This window comes from Aspergillus sclerotioniger (genome assembly GCF_003184525.1).
Source record: "Aspergillus sclerotioniger CBS 115572 chromosome Unknown BO94scaffold_5, whole genome shotgun sequence".
Classification (NCBI taxonomy): Eukaryota; Fungi; Ascomycota; class Eurotiomycetes; order Eurotiales; family Aspergillaceae; genus Aspergillus; species Aspergillus sclerotioniger.
Window position 1 is genome coordinate 1,143,823 of NW_020290995.1, and position 20,366 is coordinate 1,164,188.

The 20,366-nt window shown below is 53.0% G+C and overlaps 7 protein-coding genes across 7 annotated transcripts; 4 read left to right on the forward strand and 3 right to left on the reverse strand.

Moving 5' to 3' along the window:
* The first annotated feature begins 1,425 nt into the window (after positions 1-1,425).
* On the forward strand, positions 1,426-3,656 carry BO94DRAFT_486202 (putative NAD+ kinase). Its single transcript, XM_025608999.1, has 4 exons — positions 1,426-1,848; positions 1,908-2,880; positions 2,939-3,215; positions 3,274-3,656. Exons 1-4 carry the CDS (start codon positions 1,780-1,782, stop codon positions 3,455-3,457), a joined length of 1,503 nt encoding a protein of 500 aa, XP_025471053.1. The 5' UTR covers positions 1,426-1,779; the 3' UTR covers positions 3,458-3,656.
* A 1,080-nt stretch (positions 3,657-4,736) lies between these two features.
* Positions 4,737-5,712, forward strand: BO94DRAFT_543517 (trafficking protein particle complex subunit 5; the record flags this gene model as incomplete). Its single annotated transcript, XM_025613142.1, has 3 exons — positions 4,737-5,017; positions 5,071-5,413; positions 5,596-5,712. 3 exons carry the CDS (start codon positions 4,737-4,739, stop codon positions 5,710-5,712), a joined length of 741 nt encoding a protein of 246 aa, XP_025471054.1.
* On the reverse strand, positions 5,639-7,600 carry BO94DRAFT_532233 (microfibrillar-associated 1 family protein). Its single transcript, XM_025611081.1, has one exon. It carries the CDS (start codon positions 7,476-7,478, stop codon positions 6,024-6,026), a length of 1,455 nt encoding a protein of 484 aa, XP_025471055.1. The 5' UTR covers positions 7,479-7,600; the 3' UTR covers positions 5,639-6,023.
* A 158-nt stretch (positions 7,601-7,758) lies between these two features.
* BO94DRAFT_532234 (putative ssDNA binding protein Ssb3) lies at positions 7,759-8,864 on the forward strand. The gene is made up of 3 exons (XM_025611082.1): positions 7,759-8,169; positions 8,257-8,311; positions 8,472-8,864. The coding sequence occupies exons 1-3, from the start codon at positions 7,924-7,926 to the stop codon at positions 8,537-8,539; spliced, it is 369 nt and encodes a 122-aa protein (XP_025471056.1). The 5' UTR covers positions 7,759-7,923; the 3' UTR covers positions 8,540-8,864.
* Positions 8,865-9,184: 320 nt separating this feature from the next.
* Positions 9,185-13,082, reverse strand: BO94DRAFT_327568 (putative GATA transcription factor (Ams2)). Its single transcript, XM_025606950.1, has 4 exons — positions 12,918-13,082; positions 12,698-12,851; positions 10,620-12,625; positions 9,185-10,571 (listed from the first exon to the last, which is right to left on the reverse strand). Exons 1-4 carry the CDS (start codon positions 12,955-12,957, stop codon positions 9,247-9,249), a joined length of 3,525 nt encoding a protein of 1,174 aa, XP_025471057.1. The 5' UTR covers positions 12,958-13,082; the 3' UTR covers positions 9,185-9,246.
* Positions 13,083-13,492: 410 nt separating this feature from the next.
* BO94DRAFT_327556 (small nuclear ribonucleoprotein Sm D2) lies at positions 13,493-14,588 on the forward strand. The gene is made up of 4 exons (XM_025606949.1): positions 13,493-13,728; positions 13,843-13,875; positions 14,113-14,361; positions 14,436-14,588. Exons 1-4 carry the CDS (start codon positions 13,706-13,708, stop codon positions 14,476-14,478), a joined length of 348 nt encoding a protein of 115 aa, XP_025471058.1. The 5' UTR covers positions 13,493-13,705; the 3' UTR covers positions 14,479-14,588.
* Positions 14,589-15,312: 724 nt separating this feature from the next.
* BO94DRAFT_582680 (putative dihydroxyacetone kinase (DakA)) lies at positions 15,313-17,291 on the reverse strand (the record flags this gene model as incomplete). The annotated part of the gene is made up of 4 exons (XM_025615490.1): positions 15,313-15,941; positions 16,028-16,653; positions 16,710-17,217; positions 17,270-17,291. The coding sequence occupies 4 exons, from the start codon at positions 17,289-17,291 to the stop codon at positions 15,313-15,315; spliced, it is 1,785 nt and encodes a 594-aa protein (XP_025471059.1).
* Positions 17,292-20,366: the final 3,075 nt, after the last annotated feature.

The following is a 20,366-nucleotide window of genomic DNA, read 5'->3' on the forward strand; positions in this document are numbered from 1 at the left end:
AGGACTGGATGGAGTTCGGAAAGCCACATGGCTGACTATTCGTCCCGCTTCAATAGTCGATACCTTCTCGGTACTTTGTTCCCCTTCATCATCATCTGGGGTAGGGGTACAACCGATGATGCAAGCCACCCTCCGGCTCGGGGTCGAGGCTGGAACTCCATGGACGCCCCGGCTGCAAACGCAAAGTCCCCTTGCCGTCCTGGGACTGCCACCGTGTGCGGGCGGGCGAGTGTGCAAAACAAGTTTTGGGTGCCCATCGAAGGGCCTTCCTTTTCTTCCCTCGCAAACTGTAAATAGATGAGGGGCACAAACGGGAGCCGCGGGATTGTCGGGCGGTGGTGGTGATTATTATAGGGTAGTGGAGCCCGGGTTATTCGGTGGCTGGCAGGCATGGCACGTTGCCGGTGTCGATGGCTGATCCCTCTCTCTTAATTGCTCCTAATGCTCCTAATTTAGCCTCGGCCTCTGTCCATGGCTATGGAGTCCCTAATGGACCGCTGCTAACGCGCCTAGATCGAACTGGGCTTGGGAGATGAATTATTGAACCTAGACAGATTGCCCCCAGCCCAAGGCCAGCTAAGAAAGTCTGTTGTCAGCTTTGTCTCATGTGCCACGCATCCTCTGCGCCCGCCAACCTGGCCGCCTCATGACATCTTCGCACCGTCCGGGCTACGGTGAGGGAGTGAGGACGTTTCCTTTGCCGTTTTCTTGGATGTGTCACTTGGTGTCAGCGGTCCGGGGTGTTTCCTGCCCCAGAACTTTACTGCCTACTGAATACCGATCCAACTCACCCTGGGTCGGTCAATCTCGACCAGCCGACTCCGTTTCCATTTTTGTATAGTACCCAGATGCAAAACTCCCCGAGACCTTTGTCGGTTGATTTCTAATAATAAACCTGTCTATTTGTAGACCTTCCAGAAGAGCAACTGCCCAGGCTATGTAATGGTCTCAGCTTCCTTGTCACATGTAGGACAACGGTGTTGGCAGTTGTCTCGGATGTACGGCGTAGTGGTGACCATAGTTCTTTGAAGTGACATGTGTAATGTTGGGAGCTTCCGATGAATCATTCGCTGGGATAGCCTTTGTTTATTGGATTGGAAGGACATGTATGAGCATGCTGGGATGTTCGTATCACCGCATAAGCAGTCCTGGGCGATAGTGAGGCCGGCCAATGAGGCTTGTCAGGAGGTTGTATACAATGTCGAAGTATACAGTAAACCAACCATCCAGTCACGGCATACTACATACTCCCCTTTGAACCCTTTGGGAATATATGGTTACTTGGGATTATGTTCTCCGGTTCTACTACGAGAACTAGAGCGATGTTCTGAGAAAATGTCGTAGTTCATTACCCGTTATCCAGAAATATATATCGCCGCCGTAGGTGAATAAATAATCATGATAACGAAATACCAAACCCAACCAAGGCACCGCACCAACCAAATAATCCTGCTCCCCTGACGTCCCAGATAATCAATCCTTACATCCCTCCAAATCAATTCTCCCAAGCATCAATCTCTCGTCATGACCGTTGACAATGGCCTCAGCTGCCAGACGTACAATGACCACCCGAACGGTCGACCGACGTCATAGCCGCTTTCATCCAGACCCGTTGCGACCTCCATTCCAGAACGTCCACCAACCTAGCTATCGACACACCATGACCACGCAATAGTGGCATCACGACCGGTTGTGAGTCTATAGAAGCGGTCCTAGTCTACATCATGGACGAAGAACCATATCGTGACGGCTCCGTAGGTTGCCGAGCTGATCAGTATAATGCCAAAGCTGACTTGGCCGAAGAGCCGCGGAGGGACAGAGGATTCCGACACTCACAACCAACTAGAGGTATTGTTGATGAGCCAGGCCAGGAATAGCTTGCTGATATATGCGTGAGTATCTTCTAGGTCGTGCTTTACCCGGAATGCAATCATCGCCGCAAGTCTTCCCTGGTCATGGCGGATGACCCGGTGACCAGACCCGATCTCTCGCATCCGGATCAAACGACAGCGTGCTTTGTGCACTCGCTGATTGCGGGAGAATGGGGGGACCCGAAACATAAAATCAAGGAGCTGGAGGGGGTCTTGAGAGGGTCGAAGGATGAGGATGAGGAAGAGGCAACTGGCGATGAAGAATCCGATAGCCATGCCTCGACGATCGAGAAGGCCATGGTGCAGTCGCGACATTTGACCAAGAAACAGTTGTCTGATATGGCTTGGAATGTGCGCAAACTGTCGAAGAAACTGGACAGCATCAAGCTCAGACTTACGGTCAAGACGGTTTTCTTGGTGACCAAGGCCGGGGATCAGTCCGTTATCGGTTCAACGAGAGAGGTCGCCAGGTGGCTTTTGTCCAAGGACCGCGCTACTCTGTACAATGTGTATGTGGAAAAACGTCTGGAAACGGACCCGGAGTTTGGTGCTGCGCAGATATTGCGGGAGGAACCGTCTGCGAAGTCTCGTCTGAAGTACTGGGATCATGAGCTTGCGGTTGAGAGAGCTCATTTGTTTGATTTCGTTGTCACGCTTGGGGGTGATGGAACTGTTCTGTTCACGAGTTGGCTGTTCCAGCATGTGGTGCCACCGGTGCTTTCGTTCTCGCTGGGATCTCTGGGGTTCTTGACCAAGTTTGACTTTAATGACTACCAGAAGACGCTCACTGCTGCCTTTAGAGATGGCGTCTCCGTCAATCTACGATTACGGTTCGAGTGCACGATCATGCGGAGCAAGCCACTCCCTGAAGGGTCTTCGTGTGCTGGAGGGAAACGGGATCTCGTGGAAGAGCTGATCGGTGAAGAATGCATTGATACATTGACTCATAGGCCGGATAAGGTCCTTCAGATATTGAACGATGTTGTCCTTGATAGAGGGCCGAATCCTAGTATGTCTCGACTTGACCTATCTTGATTGTGTAAAGATTGCTGACTAGTCCTGTGCAGCAATGTCCTCGATCGAGTTGTTTGGTGACGATGAACATTTTACTACACTTCTTGCCGATGGAGTCTGCATAGCGACACCTACTGGCTCAACTGCGTATAATCTTGCGGCTGGAGGGTCGCTGTCTCATCCGGATAACCCTGTCATTCTCGTCACTGCAATTTGTGCCCATACACTCTCGTTCCGGCCAATCATTCTGCCAGATACGATTGTTCTCCGCATGGGAGTACCATACGATGCTCGGACAAGTTCGTGGGCCAGCTTTGACGGCCGGGAGAGGTAAGTGCATTCGGTGGTTGCATGTATATACAGGGATACAATGGCTAACTTGGAACAGGATTGAGCTACACCCGGGTGACTATGTGACTGTTTCTGCATCGCGATACCCGTTTGCAAATGTTTTACCCCGGGGTCGACGTGGGGATGATTGGGTACACAGTATCTCGAAAACACTGAATTGGAACTCTAGACAGCGACCGAAGAGCCTCGAACCAGTCGACGAGGAAAAGGGCGGTAAATAAACGAACTTGCATGTCAGGATGAGTACTCCGTACTCTGTGCGTTTTACTGTCCGATATAGGGGATCAATTCCACATTCCCACAGTTATTGCCTAAACGTTCTAAAATAGAACCATATAGTGGCGTTGTATATTAACTAGCTCCGACACAATATGACGAGCTTGGCGACAATTTCGATGAGAAATGCCAACCGAATCGAACCTTGGGTTTCCTGCGTAGTGGAGGTTGGTGATGAATTTTCGCTCTCCTCTAGAAGCTTCGTATGGGTCGGCCGTTACCCGGGCAGCCTGAGGCCGACTATAAATGGTCTTCCCGCACCGAAATTTTTTTCTTTCTTTCCATGCTCCCTCAATAAGAGTTAAAACTCTTTCCACGTCGACATTTTCGCCGACAGGAATTTTATGATGATTCCTATCGAATATTAGAGCACTTGGAACTGGAGACAATTAATTGAGTTGATCTTCTCTTCCAAGTGTTTGCGACTGAATTGGTAAGTTCTACGATTTTTTTCATTTTTTTTGCTTCAACCGACCAAAAGCCTTCGGGTTTTTATGATGAAAACTTTCCTACATTCGCAGTTTCCACGCTAGCCGTCGCTTGAACCCATCATAGACGGCACTGTGCGTATTACTTCCTTGGATGTCTGACTTGGTCATATTCATATGATTCGTTTATCATTGCTATATCGCAAGCATGTGCTAATTTGCTTGTTTAGTGCAGATTCATTCTAGCTTTTAGAGCTCTGGACGATATTTTGACACGGGTTTGGCAGGAGAGATTTGAATTCGCTGGAGGTTTGGTCTCGAATGTCAGGGTCGTTAGTCGTTAGATATATTTTGCAATGCACATCTTTTGAACGAGGACTTTTATTCCAAAATATACACTGTAGTACAATCTGTAGAGCCCCCTGTAAGTAATAGATTTTTGTCTTTGGGGCAAGCAATCCAAGTAGCACCTTCCTAAGCAATTGCAAGAATGGCATGTCTCGAATGTGAGATTTATGTATGGATCTGAGGCTATCGCCAAAACTGCATTCCTGAGCCTGTGCCCCCCCGTACATCCCCATGCCGCCCACTTGCGAGGGACATCCACAGCTTCGCTCACTCCATCTTCCCCAATTCAGTGAAACCATGAACCAGCATGATCATTCCGCCTGATACTTTCAACTGAATCCCAATCAGCATGTCCGATTATCTCAACGTGGATTAGATCTTGTCCAGCTGTCGCCCACATCCTGATCTCGATCCCGATCCCGATCACCCTCACACATACACATTCAACATGACGCAACCTGCACGACACGCCGCGATGCTATCCATTAGCAATAGCGGCCCAAATGCCCCGGTGGCAGTGGATAAACAGCAATCAGCACAACACCTCCACACCCAATCCCAGTCGAGCCAGGGTCTGCGCGTGCCGTCGAATCGCAAGACCATCTATGACAGACATCTGAATCGGAGCCGCAGTGCGGAACTGAGCCGGGCCAGTTTCGCCTTTCTATTTGCAGAGATGGTGACATATGCCCAAAGACGAGTAACCGGAATTCAAGATTTAGAACGACGGTATGGCTTGGTCTTCGACAGTGTTCCTATCCCCTCCGGCTGATATCGTTCAGATTGAATGAGCAAGGCTACCCCCTGGGTCTCCGATTGCTTGACCTTCTGTTTTACCGCACCATGTCTAGTTCTACTTCCTCTTCTTTATCCAGCTCCTCTACTTCAGCGTCGCCCCCGAATAGACCCCTTCGCATCCTTCCCCTCCTTCATCTCATCCACGGTCCCCTTTGGCGACTCCTCTTTAACCGCCCCGCCGATGCTCTGGAACACTCGGTGTCTCCTGAGACTCCCAACGAATATATGATTACGGATAATGACCCCCTCGTCAATACATATATTAGTGTGCCCAAGGAGATGAGCATGCTCAATTGCGCTGCGTTCGTGGCCGGCATTATTGAGGGGGTCTGTGACGGATGCGGTTTTGAGGCCAAGGTTACGGCCCATAATCAGCCCACGGAAATGTGGCCTGGTCGGACGATCTTCCTATTGCGCTTTGGTGAGAGCGTTATGGAACGAGAGAAAGTGCTGGAACGGGCCGGAGTGAAATAGTCCCGACGCTTAATGGATACGTTATCGACGTGCAGCGGTTCTTTACGGTATGGTCGGCGATTGTTCTTATGCAGCGATTTTCTTTCAGTATACTAGATGCGAACGGGTTCACGCTCTGGGCCTCGCGCGGTGTTATGGGCCAGGCCATTTGATTGCTTGAAAGGATCCGATCTAATGAGGTCCTTAGCGCGAGATATTACCGTTGATGCGAGATGGAAGGAGGTAGAAGGTAACGCGAAGACTTCGCGCGGACATCTATGATTCTTGTATATGCAAGCAAGATGTCTGATTTATTTACGTTGCAGTCCATCGACCGAACGTGCAGGTATATTCATCTTTTGAAGCCACATCAAATGCAAGAGAAAGGAACAACGGTTCCCAATGCATCGCCCTGATCCATCCTTGATCTCAAGATACCCAACAACGCCGATAGAAATAAAATGATTTTGTTGCATGTTCTCGTTTAGCGTTCTTGCGAAACACTCACGCGCCTCCGCTTCTCTCGATCTTCATAAGGCGAGGGACTGCGCTTCCTGCGGCTGCTTGTATCAGGCCTATACCGGTCTGCCGAACGATCGCGACTGCGGTCTCGCCGCGGGGAACGTGATCGAGTTCTAGATCTCCGTCGCTCGCGCACGGCAGAAGCATTGGCCCCCGTGGGACCTCTAGGTCTGTCATCGCCCCGGTCAGGCAGGAATCTTTCGTCGGTGATGCCTATCGGAGGCCCATCGCGATGCCGACGGTTGTTGAACCCATCGCCAAAACGACCGGTGTCCTCGGATTTTAGATCCCTATAACGCGTGCGTCCCTTCTTGCCCAGCTTCGACATATCACGGATCTGCATGTACTGAGGTAGAGTTTCCCGGGAGACATCATCCACGAATTTCGCCCCCATGAGATTTCTCTGCGCGAGTCCCTCCCGCTCCATGTCTTCGTTGAAAAAGGCACCCTTGTGAAAGTAGCGCTGCATGTATCCTGCCTGGCCACGATTCGCCTCCTTCTCTTCCTCCTGCTTGGCGATGAATTCGCGGTCTTCGCGCTCGCGCTCCTCGGCCGTCAATCCCCTGCGCCGCTCGATCTCCTCGCGCTCCTTTTCTGCAACCTCGATCGCCTCACGCTCACGCTTGATGCGCTTCAGCTCTCGGAGCTTCCAAGCCGCGTACTCGGCCTCTGGGTCCTTTCCGTCTTTGTCGTCAATCGCCTCCTCGTCGCCCACCTCTAATTCGTCGTCATCCCAGGCCCGGTTGGCCTCACTCCGCGCAATGGCGTCTTTCTCCAGCTGCTCCCGGATCAAAGTGTCTGCCTTTTCCTGTCGCTGTGCCCGACGGGCCTCTGTGTCGGCTGCTGAATCAACCGTAGTGCCCGCTCCGCTGTCCTGTGGTTGACCGGTATTGTTGCGCTTGCCTTTTTTGATGAACGTAGGTCGTAAGAGCACCCTGCGGGGGGCCTCGTCTTCGGAGCTGCTCTCTTCTTCCGAACTCTCTTCCTCTTCTTCTTCCTCTTCCTCCTCCGATTCCCCATCTGCAGCAGTCTGCGCCGGCGCAGCAGCCACCCTATCGCCAGCAACAGGGGGAGCCGCCTCCGAAGGCCGGGCATCTTCCTCATCCTCGTCCTCATCCTCGGTCACAAAACCCTCCTCATCTTCTTCCTCTTCCTCAATCTTCACATCCTTGACCCCCTTGGCAATTTTCCCCGCGGCCGCGGCCGCTGCAGGAAACGAGCTCGCCTTAGGAGCCTGTCGCCTCTGCTGTTCGAGTCTGCGCCGTTCCTGCTCTCTGATCTTCTCGGCCTCGTCATCCTCATCTTCTTCCTCGGACGACGAGGGCTCCTCGGCGATGGCTTTTCCGGGTCGGTATCTGCTAGGTTTGAGGGGGTTTGCGGTCATGCCGCGATGTTGGGAGGGGAGGGGAGGTGGCATGTTGGCTGCAAGTATATGTCAAGTCGATATAGAATAAGAAATGTTCAAGCACATGCAGGGGTTATCTGTAGTGGTTCGATTAGAATGAATGCGCGCGTGGCGTTGACAGAAAAGAATTATTAGCTTGGCCGGAGGTATCTCCGCCCAGACCAGCGACCGACCAACCGACTGATTAGAATCATCCTGCTAGCAGCTACCGTCCACCACGTGATCACGCGTCACGCGCGCCGCGCCTATCACTCACTAGTTCTACTATCAATAATCTATCGCATCACCACCCCCACGACACATCCCAACTCATCAACACACCACAGTACCCCTCTTACATCTAATCAATCACTTATCACCCTCCTCAAACTACCTCAGCGCAACACCACGTGACAACACACCCCAACACCAACTACAACTACTCCCTCCCACGAAAGAAAGAAAGAACCCAATAAAAATGTCCCTCCAAACCCCCCGCATCCTCCCCTCCCACCTCCACGCCTTCCACTCCTCATCCACCTCCGGCCCCCGATCCACCCATACCGTTCGTATCCTCGGCACCGTAACGGCTCTTCGTGGCGATACCGCCTCAATCACATGTGGGAATCATGGCGATGTTACCCTCATTCTGAAACCGGATTCGCATTTGCAGATGGGAAAGTTGGTCGAGATTGTGGGCAAGGTGGCGGATTTGGAGGGTGGGGTGGGTTTATCCCTTTTCTTTGTTTTGGGGAAAGGGGATGGGGGAGGGGGTATGAAGAGGTAATTGCTAACAATGATGACTTAATAGGGCGTTGGAATTCGTGTCCTGGGTTCGATGGATTGGGGTAATCCGGCTGATTGTGGTATGTCTTTTCTCCTTTCTTTTTCTCGATTGAGATTTTGGGGTTGTTTGATTGCTATGCTATGGTATGCTATGGTATAGTATAATACATAGCATAGCAGTAGTATGAGATCTCGTGAGCTATGAGGGAAGAAGCTAATATTCTTTATGATTATCTGCAGATTACAAAATCTACGAACAGGTCGTGAATGCTACGCATCGGCTTAAGCCTATCTTTTACGATGAATGAGGTACCCTTTTTTCGGTGGGTTGATTGTGATTGTGATTGGGGGGGATAAAATGGGCTTTTGGTGGTTTGTGGTTGAGGATATTATCTTGCGAGCTAGGTAGGTAGCCAGGGAATGCGAAATGTTCTCGGGTTGCTGTGCTGTGCTTGTTTTATGGGATCTGGCCTGAGATGTCTGCAGATGGGTATTGTTGTCTGGACTGTATTCCTGGTAGAGGAAGGGGCAGGACATGGTTCGGTGCAGGAGAGTGGATTGACTAGATGATGAGATGTTCGGGCGTTTGGGCTATTAATTATATTATCTGAATATTATTTTATTTGACTAGATGACCATGCGTCTTCCTGTGACTATTTGCGTATGAATGTCTGCAAATTGTGCTACATGAATAAATTATGACTATTACTGCAATATTATCAATATTATCATGTATTTATTTTATCTAATTCACGCAGCCAGTGCTGGTATCTAATAGTATTTCTTATCCTCCCAATTCCGTTCTCTGATTCCCATTCCCATCCTATCCCATCCCATCCTGTCAATCCAACCATCCATCCCATTTACAAACTCTCAATTCCTTTGGAATGAGCATACCTTTTGTATGACAAATAAAAACAAGGTCGGCATAGCCGGACATCCATCCAACGCCATCGCTAAACACACAAGGAAATCAAAAGAAAGTCGGCATCGTCACATAACAGAAAGAAACTCATTAAGCGTCAGTGGTAGGTTGCGGTTGTTTCTCCTTAAGAGATTCACCCTTGTCTTTCACGCTCAACGCCACGCTGTCCGCGTTGAGCGCATCCGAGCTGAAAAACCCCGAGTCCAGCACGGTCGTATCAACATAACCGAAGATATCAAACTGGGGGTCTTTTTGGAGGTCCGGGTCAGACAGCAGCGCATTGATGAGATCCCCCGTGTCCTCAGCAGGCTCGCCACTCGTAGGCTCGCCGTCGGTTCCCGTAGGAGAGACATAATCTGAAGGAATCCAGTCGGGCCAGTTGCCTTTATTCGAATCCAAAGCAAATAGTGCGTCCGTATGCGCAGACGGGGCGTCTGAGAAGATATCCACGATCATGTTGTCCATACCCTCAAAGGCATCCGTGCTGAACGCATCTTCCGCCAAAGCAGGAAGTCCAAGCCCTTGCGAGCGCGACTGCTTGGGCGTCTTGCTGTTGCGCGCCGGCCCCGGGCTGCTCTGGATCCGTTGGAGTCGTTGCGCGGTGATTCGGGTCGGGGTCGCGTCCGAGCTGATCGTCTTCCGGCTTCGCGACGGCGAATTGCTGGGAAGCGACAGTCGTTTTTCGCCCAGAATGTTCGCGCGGGGGTTGCGACGCCGCGGCGTGGGACTCGTCGGCAGGTCAAAGTCAAAGTCAGGACTCTCGAAAAGCCCGTCTAGCTCGGCAGAAGTCTGATTTTCCTTGTCGTCCGGTTGCTTGTCGGATCCACGAGAGGCCCGAGGGCTGCGACGAGGGCTGTTCAAAGTGGCTTCACCCAAGGTTCGCAAAGGCCCGCCCTCATTACCCGAATTGGGAAAAAGCACTCTTCTCACGGACTTGGGAGTCAGAGCATTCTCACCCGCAGCCGAAGCATTGCGGTGTTCAAGATTCCGAGCTGGGCTCGACTGGATCGCCGCACGGAGGGCCTCCACCGGATCTTGCTCCTGCCAACGACTTCCCGCCGTATCGGATGACTTGCGCGGCTCCAGGCTGTTGGCACGGCGTCGCTTGGCTGGCAGCTCCTGAACTTCGTCATTTTCCGGTACAGTGGTCGGCTCGTTCTCGTTGTTCTCCGTTTCACCCCGGGGCGTGGTACCATCATCCACCGGAGGCGAGGATGCGTCGGACGCCCCAGGCGATGAGCCATCAGGTTTGCTGGAATCGGCCCGGGCACGGCTTCTCGCCGACGCGGTGTTACTCGAGAGCGGACCGCCGCCCTTGCGGTTCCTCGGAGGGCGCTTGCGCTTGTTGTTGCTAGACTTGTTCCACTTGTTCTCGGGCCGCATGGCCTTGAACTTGTGAAGCCACAGACCACAGGCTGGATGGACATTAGCGGAGGAAGCATAAATTGGAGGGGACCACTTACGGTTGCAAAGAAGGACCTGGACAAAGTCCTTGTCCGTATCCACCAAGCTCTTCTTGTAAATCTTGAATTTGGTGACTTTTTCTTCATCATTACGGTCCACGGCCTGCCAGAACAGCATCGTGGGGTCCTTGACAAGTTCATTGGCCTCCTCTTCGCTGCCGTCAATCTCTTTGGACCAAGCCCTACGCCAGGTAGGGGTCTCAATCGCACCACAGTTTTCACAATAAGGCGGAACCTGTCCATTCTCGATACACTTATCAAGGCGCGCTTGAACCTGCCGCAGTCGTCTCGCACCGGCACCACTGCGAACCTTGCCATCCTCCGTGGGGGGCGGGGGAGCAGGCGTTTCAGCAACCGAAAAGTCACTCATTGGGCCATTCCAGGACTGCGTGCCCTGCATATGCACATGGGAGGGCATCACTGGGTCGCTGGCTGGAATCACACTCATAAGCTGTTCCAACTCACTCTGCGACATGGGCGCAGGGGCCAGTGGCTTGGGTGCCTGTCGGATACCTGCACGAGATGATGGCCTTGACCCCGCCGCGCTGGCTGGAGCACGAGGGACCGCAGACGCCTTCTCCTTAGCCGGCTGGTCGGGCGCATCACTGGCGGGGTAGTTGTCATGGTTCATGGGTCCAACAGGCGAGCTCGCTGGCGCAGCTGGACGCACGCTTCGTTTGCCGCGAGCGGCATCGTGGGAAGCCGATCTGGTGCAATCATCCAAGGGGGTCCCCATATCCTCGTCCAGAAGATCATCCATACCACCGCTCATGAAACCCGAGTCCGGATCTGTGGCCATCGGCGGGAGAACCGGGCTGGAGCGGCTCGGGAATCCACAGTCCAGAACGGGAGGGGAAGACGGCATATTAAACGAGGGCTCGAAGAGGCCTTGATACCGGGACTCCTCCGGCGACTGGGTGTGGTCCCCGGGAGCTTGATCATCGCTCATGGCGTAGGGTGACATGTACTGCCCATGGCTCTGAGTCGACGCCGACTCGCGCAAGAGGCTGGGCGGGGGCCGTGCGCGGCGAGGAAGATCACTTCCGTGGGAGATCGGAGTCGGCGGGCGAACGGGCTCTTCATTCGAACTCTGAGCAGTGGCAATTGAAGGATTGACGGGGGTAGGGCGATGGATCCGGACAGAGGCAGCCGTGCTGGCGGCCACACGAAGAGAGCTGGGTTGCCTTTCGATGTTCAAATCGGACTTGCCAGGCCAATCCGCACGATACAGCTTGGCTCTTTTTCGGGGTTGTTGCTCCGAGGACTCGTCACCACTACCGTAGCCGGACTGCATGGAACCTCGGCGGCTGGCAAATCTGGCCTGGGAGGGGAGGTCGGACTCGCGCATGGAGGCGCTCGATGAGGGGCGAATAACATCTGTGTGGGATCGTTCCTGTGGCTGGTGCAGCTGCAATGCTTGCTCCTGCTGCTGCCCCGAGGCTGCAGGGGTAGTCATTCGGCTTGCATGGCCCAAGATGGACTGTGAGGGCGATACCGAGCGAATGGATCCATTAGCGGCAAACGAGGGCAGCTCTCTTGGCGTCGACCCCTCACTCAGCAATCGATGGAAGCGTTCGATTCCAGCGTGATCCACGGGCGATGATGTCCGGTCGGGTTGTTGAAGGCGGGGGGCCAGCAGACCGGGGTTCTGGCGAAGAAAATTGGTCCAGGCCTGTGCGTCGAATTCATGGGGGATGACATTGCTCAGTTCGCGGTATCGCTGCATGCTGTCCAGGTACTCGCTTTGCATGACCGTGGGAACAGGGACTAATCGTAATTTAACCTCCAATGTCTCCTGGGCACCCTTCGAGAATAATCCCAGAACATTCTTGCACACCCGCCCGGTGACCATAGTTTCCGATTGATGTGCCGGTGCGTCCGGAGTTGGAGAAGCGGAAGCCAAAACCCAAGACAGCATTCCCTGTCCGACGAGGGGCGTCTCATATTCCGAGTAATCATAGGCATACACCGTATAATCTTGTCCAAGCTTGGCAACGAGTTCCGGACTGTCACATGAAACAATGGCCATAAGTATCCGTGTAGTGTCGATTGACCCCCTCAATTAAAGGGGCACTCACCTTGCTGAGACGATGGCTTGGATGCATGTCTTCAGTTCAATGACACCGATTTGTGTTTTCTCATCGAGGAAAGCTGTCTGAATTTCGAGGAGATGGGGCCAGCGAGCCAGGCAATTCGTTTTGTTGGCATCATCGAATGTGTAGAGCACCTTGACTGCAGGTCCCGGGAAACGGTTAGTATCCATTTTGCAAAAATGACACCTCAGAAAAATTCACTTACGCCTCATAGGTCGGACGGTGATACCGTCCTGAGAGTCCATTCCACCAAGCGAAGAGTATCAACCATAAGCCGGGTCAGGGTACAAAGGTGTAGAGGGAAAGATATGTAAGGTTTCGGCGAGAGGTGGAGGGTTGCACCCGGGTCGTTCGGAGGGAGGCTCGAAAAAGGATTGTCGAAATGCAACCAAAAGAATAGGGATCGAGAAGGAAGCTCGGTAACTAGTAGCGATATTCCTCAATATGCGGAACTTGTCGTATCGGCCACTCAGAAAGGCCCGATTGGCGGTAGTGTCAGCCGGGAGAATGCAGAGGTCTGGACGTATGCAACGGGGGTCGCGGGGAAAGGGCTTGTGGAATGCCAACGCGGGACACGGAGCAACGACAGGTGAGGATGCGGTGAGAAACCCGAGGCATGAGAGAAAGAAGGAGAGAAGAAAGATCCGAAGAAGGCTGGAGAGCTGCCTCTTCAATCACAGGCCGGCGAGGTGAAAAGAAGAAGGGGGTGGTGGAGAGAGGGAGGGAGGTTGGGGGTCGAGGAAAAAGGCAGACGCCTTGCATTTGAGGAGACGAGACGAGAAGAGTGAAGCTTGGACGACTCGCATCCGAGCGTGTCGGACGCGACGTGACGCCCAGCCAATCGCGCCCTCGGGAAAGCCCGGCGCTCAAACACGGCAAACACGCGTGCCACGTGACAGCACCCGCGCCAAGCCAGTGCTCACGACCGACAGAAGCTGATTGATACTGTCTCCAACTTCACGGCTTCCCCCATACTTATATCCTACGCCCACCATGTCGACCGATCCCAAGATCCAGTAATTACCCCTCTTTTCTGTCCCCCTCTGCTCCCTATGACTCATCGCCTCCCGTCATGGTGTAATCCGCACCCCAACCTGTCGGACCTATGCTAACCATCTTGTCCAATCCAGAGACCTGCTCAACAAGCCTAAGAGCGAGCTCACGTACGTCCATCCCCCTCTTTCTCCATTCTCGCACGGATCCTCGAGGGCAGTGTCTTCTAGCAAGGCTTCTATCCCGCGCTGCGTATCACATGATGCCCGACCTTGCACCTGATCCTAATCACTCCCTACACCCCCCGATACTCGGGCATTGTCGGCTGCGCCGATTATCATCGCGCCCCATCTTCCTCCCACCCATCCTCGTCATCATCCTTGCGCTAACATCGCCTCCCCATCCAGTGAATACGAGGTCTCCCTCGTCGAGGAACATGAGCTCACCGCCGGTCCTCTGTCGCTCCTCCAAACCGCCACGCGCACACACACCCAGGTCCTGATCTCATGCCGGAACAACCGCAAGCTCCTGGCCCGTGTCAAGGCCTTTGACCGCCACTGCAACATGGTGCTGGAGAACGTCAAGGAGATGTGGACCGAGAAGCCCAAGGGTGGTAAGGGCAAGGGTGTCAACAAGGACCGGTTCATCAGCAAGATGTGAGTGTCGCGATCACCCCATCCCCCCAGCCACTTTCCCAACCATATCCCTAACAACTCCCTCACCCTCATAGGTTCCTGCGTGGTGACTCCGTCATCCTCGTCCTGCTCAGCTGAGCTCCGTCCACGTGACGCGCTCAATCTCTCGACGGGCCTTGCCTGGTCCAGCTTCTTCCCTTGGTGATCGAGTTGAAGCCGATGGAGACGATTCATAGTTGACAACGAACGAACGATACCCTTTTAGTCGTGCGATCTCATTACCTCCAAAAAGTCCTCCAAGTTCGATCATCGGGGATGGTAGAATACCCCCTCCTCCCACCCCACCCATTCACCTTTCCAAGGACGGTCTGGGCGGATGGCTCCTTTTCTCGTGTTTCAATGTTATTCTCGATCTCAATTTACCGTTCTCTATCTACGGCGGGCAGACTTGGCGTTCTCCGGACCTTTGTTTCAAAAAGCTAGAAAAAGGAATCTCATCAGTGGAGTGAAATGGAATGGTGTGGAGTATTCTCTCGGTTTGATGTATGAGCGCACATTCCTGATACTATGTTGGGAATCGAATCGAATCGAATCGAATCTATTGCTCGAGAGCTGGTTACTAGATGAGATGCGGGGGATGTTTCACTGAAGCCCAAGTGGCTGTTCGGTTGGACGTACCCGATGAATATTCTTAATATTTAAATCTGAAAACAATGCAACAGTAGAGAGGTATCTTATTCTAAGTACTGAGCTAGTAGTGTGCTAGTCGTTAAAACATGCCAAGTTGAGGACAGTCTGCTACCTACTACACACTGGTCACACTTGATGTACTGAGTACGAAGTAGATAATTACAAAACGGTACCAGATCGAACAAAGAAGCCAAGTCATCATCATTATCATAATTATATTAGAAGAAGAATATCATCAGCTGATGCAATATATGTATGTACCCTGGAAATTAACACCGCCCCTCACAGAGCCTCGGACAGACCGTTGAGGAACACGCTGAGTCCGTGAGCGCCGGGATCGGGCACCTTGCCTACCCATTCTTCCTCGCCACCGACGTAGACGGAGCGTCCTAGGCTGGCCTTCATGTTCTTGGTCGAGTCGGTGCCTTGCTGGGCAGCACGGGCTGCAACATGCACGTCCTTGGCCTTCTGGAGCTGAGTGCAGAAGGGAACAAGGGCGTCGAGCAGCGTACGGTCGCCTGGTTGGGCAGGGGTGTACCGTGAGAGTGCCGAGAGCGAATATGAGAGCGCTGCAGCCCAAACCTCAACGGTAGCGGGTGTGGTTGTGCCGCGGTCCTGTTCACGGAGACCGTGGGCGAGCGCGTTCAGGAAGATAGCATAGATGGCTCCGGAGGTGCCATCCATGGTGTTCTCAACGACGCTGACAATGCGGTTCACAGCATTCACCACATCGTCGGTGATCTTGGAGGATGGGTCTTCAAGGAGCCGAAGGACGGCCTCTGCGCCACGCTTCAACCCAACACCACAATCTCCGTCACCGACAATGGTGTCGTAGCGGGTGACTTCGGGCTCAGCAGCAATGACGCGCGTGAGGGCAGTGCCCAGAACCTTCTTGAGGACACTGACATCCACTGATACATACGTTAGCTATAGCCGGGAAGAAAGCAGTGCGGAGGAAGAGAGGGTATGGGAAATGCTTGGGGGCAAGAATACTCACATGTCACATTACTGGGCTGGTCCTCAGGCATCTTGGTCCTCTTCAGCTCAACAGGAGCATCAGTCCGATGCTTCCAGGTTTCAGTGCGGATGGGAGCGGACCAGCCAACGGCCTCTGCGGGAGAGTCGAGGAGTTCCAAGAAGGACTTTCCTGAACCCAGTCCAGTGTCCACGAGCTTCAGCAAGGAAATGCTGAAACCCAGGCCATTCAGACTGGTGAGGAAGGTTCCCTGAATAACCCGGATGGGCTTGACGTTGTAATCCCTCTCCAGCTGGCGATGCACCTCATCGGTAATACCCGCAAGTTCGAGAGTGCTCACACCACCCAAGTTGTTGATGAGTAGAACGAAGTCGTCCTCGGGTTTGCGGGTGACCCAGGCACGGTCGGGGTCGTTGTGGTCCAACAGTTGCAGGAGCATGGTCGATACCAGATCGACCAAGGTGAACTTGACCCGGTGAGAGCCCGGCTCGTTGTGAATGCCCATTCCGACTTCGACTTCTCCATCCGGTATCGTGTCAGTTGGTAGAGCTCTGCCGGGAACATGAACGTGCTCCAGGGAAGAGCCAACGGAGACGAGGTTCTTGTTTGCCAACTGAGCGGTACGGTAAACATCCTCGAGAGATCCACTGGCCAAGTCAGTCTCATTAGCCACGACCGTGTTATCCAAAAGGATTCAACTTACCCAGCTTCGGCCAGCGCGCTGACAATCTTCAAGATGAGAATACCACCAGCAATACCACGGCGGCCAACTTTTCCGCCCTTCTTCTTGCCGACACCAACGTCATCGTTGATGGCGAAGAATTCGGACTTGACACCGGCGGCTCGGGCTTTCTCCGTGGCCATACCGAAGTTGAGCACATCACCCGTGTAGTTCATGGGGATAACAAGAACTCCCTTCTCATTGTCGACACAGTCCATGATGGCCTTGCGAATCTGCTCCGCAGAGGGAGAGGCGAAAATGGTACCAGCGGCCGAAGCATCTAAGAAACCCTTGCCAACCAGACCTGCAAAGGCAGGCTCATGGCCAGAGCCTCCTCCCGAGATGATCGCAACCTTGGACTGCGATGCCGCATCGGGACGACGGAAGATGATCTTATTTTCGGGGTCGTATGCAAGAGAAGGGTTTGTGAGGGTCAGGGAGTGTAGGGCGGTCTGGACCAAATGGGTAGGGTCCGAAAAGAAGTGTTTGGCTGATGGGTGGGCGTTAGCGCATGCACCGGATAGTATCTGATCGGCGGGTACTGTGGAGTAGATCTGACTTCATGCCGGCCATGGAACAGGATCTGGGACTGCATGGTCTGGCACAAAGCCTAGAGGTTTGGGGCAACAAAAAAACAGGAATAAACCCTGTAGAAAAAGGTGTGGAACATACTCTGCATTATGGAGGGAGATCTGGGGGTTGATCGCAGTTAAAAAAATGGGGATTCGGGCGAGTATGACGTTTGGCGGACGCGTAGGAACACGAGCCGTCTGGAGAGTGGGGTAGGACGAAGTACGGCTCAACAATAGAAATCGCGGCTGCTCGTCCTCCGAAAAGCGATTGCTTTTGGCTTTATATATATTCACCGATCTGGAACGGTGTCGGTTTCGAACGGCTTTAGTCCATCAGTTCTCATTCCATAAGCTTTGGGGTTGATTCGCAGTACCAAAGGAGATGGTGATTCTGGGGATAGCGCGTAGGATCGGAAAAGCGTCCGGATAAGGCGGGGAAAAGTGGGGAAGTCGGATGCTCAAGGCTGGCAGCTGTCAGTCCACTGATGTTCGTGCATCCGGAAAACTGGAGATTCGCAAGGCAGAAGAGATTCTCATTTGTCAGTGGCACTCACAGTAACTTGTCAGGTGGACGATCTGTCGATTGGCGAGAAGTCTCCAGATGCCTGAGATGACCTTGTAGATCGCAGGTGGATTGGGTAAGCGAAGTGAGGACCGGAAGTCAGTTCAACACACGGAAGAGAGGAAGGAGAATGAGGCGGAGGAAGAAATGAATAATAGTAATGATGCTCTAGGGAAACGATGAGAGAGAAGCCGGGCGAGGGCACTGGGATAAATAAGGACCGGACGGAGTATGCTGTTGGGGGTGGTAGTAGATACTTCAGGATGTCGTAAGTCCCTCCTAGACTAGTAACCTGATTAATCCATTTTCGAGACAATTCAATCGAATCCTAATTTTTTTTTTTGCTGCTCACATGAGCAGGTCTTTTTTCTCGCATGACCGACCCATCGAGGATGCGGTGCTGGATAGGGAAACTCATGCTAGTAGAGTACTACTACAGTTGTCGTTACCGGTGGTAATCGACTGGCTGCTCGGCCAGTCAGAGGGCGGCAGTCTTCCCCATGGGTCTGGAACCCGCCCAAATTACCCGCCCACATTGGTGACCCTGCCGGGCGCTTCGGCTTACTCTCTGCGGGAATTCCGCCTTGCCGTCGACCTGACTAGGTATCTGCTATCTACTACCTACGACTCCGAAGTACGATCTGCCCGAGGTTGAGTTGGCTATTCCTACGGTTCTACGTCCAGTTCATCCGCGGGATGGGCAGCGCTGTTCGCGGGATGAGAGTGATAATTGAATTGTCGTATTATCACAGAACACTGCCAACAGATACATACATTACGGCATACATACTACTACATCAATTGCACTATGTAGACGGGATCGTCAACTCATCCTGCTAGTAGGAATAGAGTCGACTCCGTGCGCACGCAGGGCAGGATGGGGGATGGGGGCGATGTCACGGGTGCGTAACCCTTCCAGTTCCGGGTGCATCCTTTGCCGCTGGGCAGCGCAAGGATAATCGAGAAATCACAGTATGGAAAAGGTGCTTACCGGGAAGCTGATCTTCAATTGACGCTGTTGGGTGGCGGAATGGTGAATCGGATTCTTGATTTGTAGACACTAGCCAGACTGATGCTAGTGGTACCTAGTATCTCCGATTGCGCCACGCCATGGCAATCCATCCCTTGTTTGAGAGATCACATACTATGTACGATGTAGGTAATAAGTCTTCTTGAAGATTGATATCGAATTGGATTCCAAGAACACACTAGGAAGACATGGCCATGATCCACTGCCCAGGGGACGCGAATCCAGCCATCCTCAGCTTGATAACTCTGTTGCATATCAATCCCATTGGGAATAATTCCTGACCACCGCATACATGCATATGATCTATGCTTGGCGGTGGTGCCGCAGCTTACTTAGGCATCCGTCCCAACATGTTTTGTGATGTGCTGACAACTGTTATGCAGAGTTCAGGCATCCAGAATATTGTACTATGGGGATGGGGGATGTGGGATGGTAATGGTCAGGTATGGAAGTAAGTAGATACCAGCATAGTTTCCACAAAAATAGGCAACGCAATCCAATCCACCTTCTGTCCGAACCGCATGGGGGTGCGCAATGGATCGTCGAAAATAGACGGTCTCAATTCCCAACAGATGCGAAAGCGATCATGAGACCTTCAAAAAAGAAACACGAAGGAAGGGGGAGCCACCGGTCTCCGCTGTCAGATCTTTATGAAACCCACCATCTCAGCAATCGTTACTCGATCGGGAGGGTGGTTGATAGGGAGGCGCGTCCGGTCTCGAAGACAGGAAGGAAGGAATTTCTCCTCCGATATCCTGCATACATAGTATTGACTGCCCAGTACTGTGCAGTGCAGGGATCGTCCGTCCCTGAGAAAGCTCAGACTTCCACGTGAGCTCCCCCCTTAGCCGGCCCCCGAGCCTAGACCGTTTCGTCCCCATTTTTTCCCTTCCCCCATCCGTCTCGAGCGGTCATCGATGGGGGTTGCCGCGGGCTGACACTTCCATTGCCTTTTCCGGAGTTTCCAGGCGTTCGTTCGTGGGTTGACCTTTTTACTCTGCCGAGTTCTGGCAGTCTCTCGGGCGAGAGATGCGCTGCGCAGCCCAATCCAACCCAACCGTGATGGATGAATGAATGCAGCTATCCCGTCCATACATGGTTGCTTATCCTTACGTGGAAGCCCCGGGTGTACCTTGCTGTGCTCCAGACAGGCCAATGCATTCAGCGATGAGGACACGTGAGGCGCTTTAGATCCGTCTCCCAATAGTCCCCGCGGAAGTGGTCCTGTGGGTGGGATGGGGGTGCTCAAACAGGCAACTATACCGAGGACCGTGTTATACGACCGACCGTGTCCCAAAGGAGTAATGTTGCAGAGTCGAGGCAGCCCTTCCTTTTCCCGACGAAACGCCATGGAAGCTGTCCTAAGCTTGAAGTGGGGACTGGCGCTGCTCCGCAACCATGCCAGGAATTTCCTCCCGGCATTCCGCCCACTCCACACACTATTTTTACCACTGGACCAACTATCTAGCGACGCG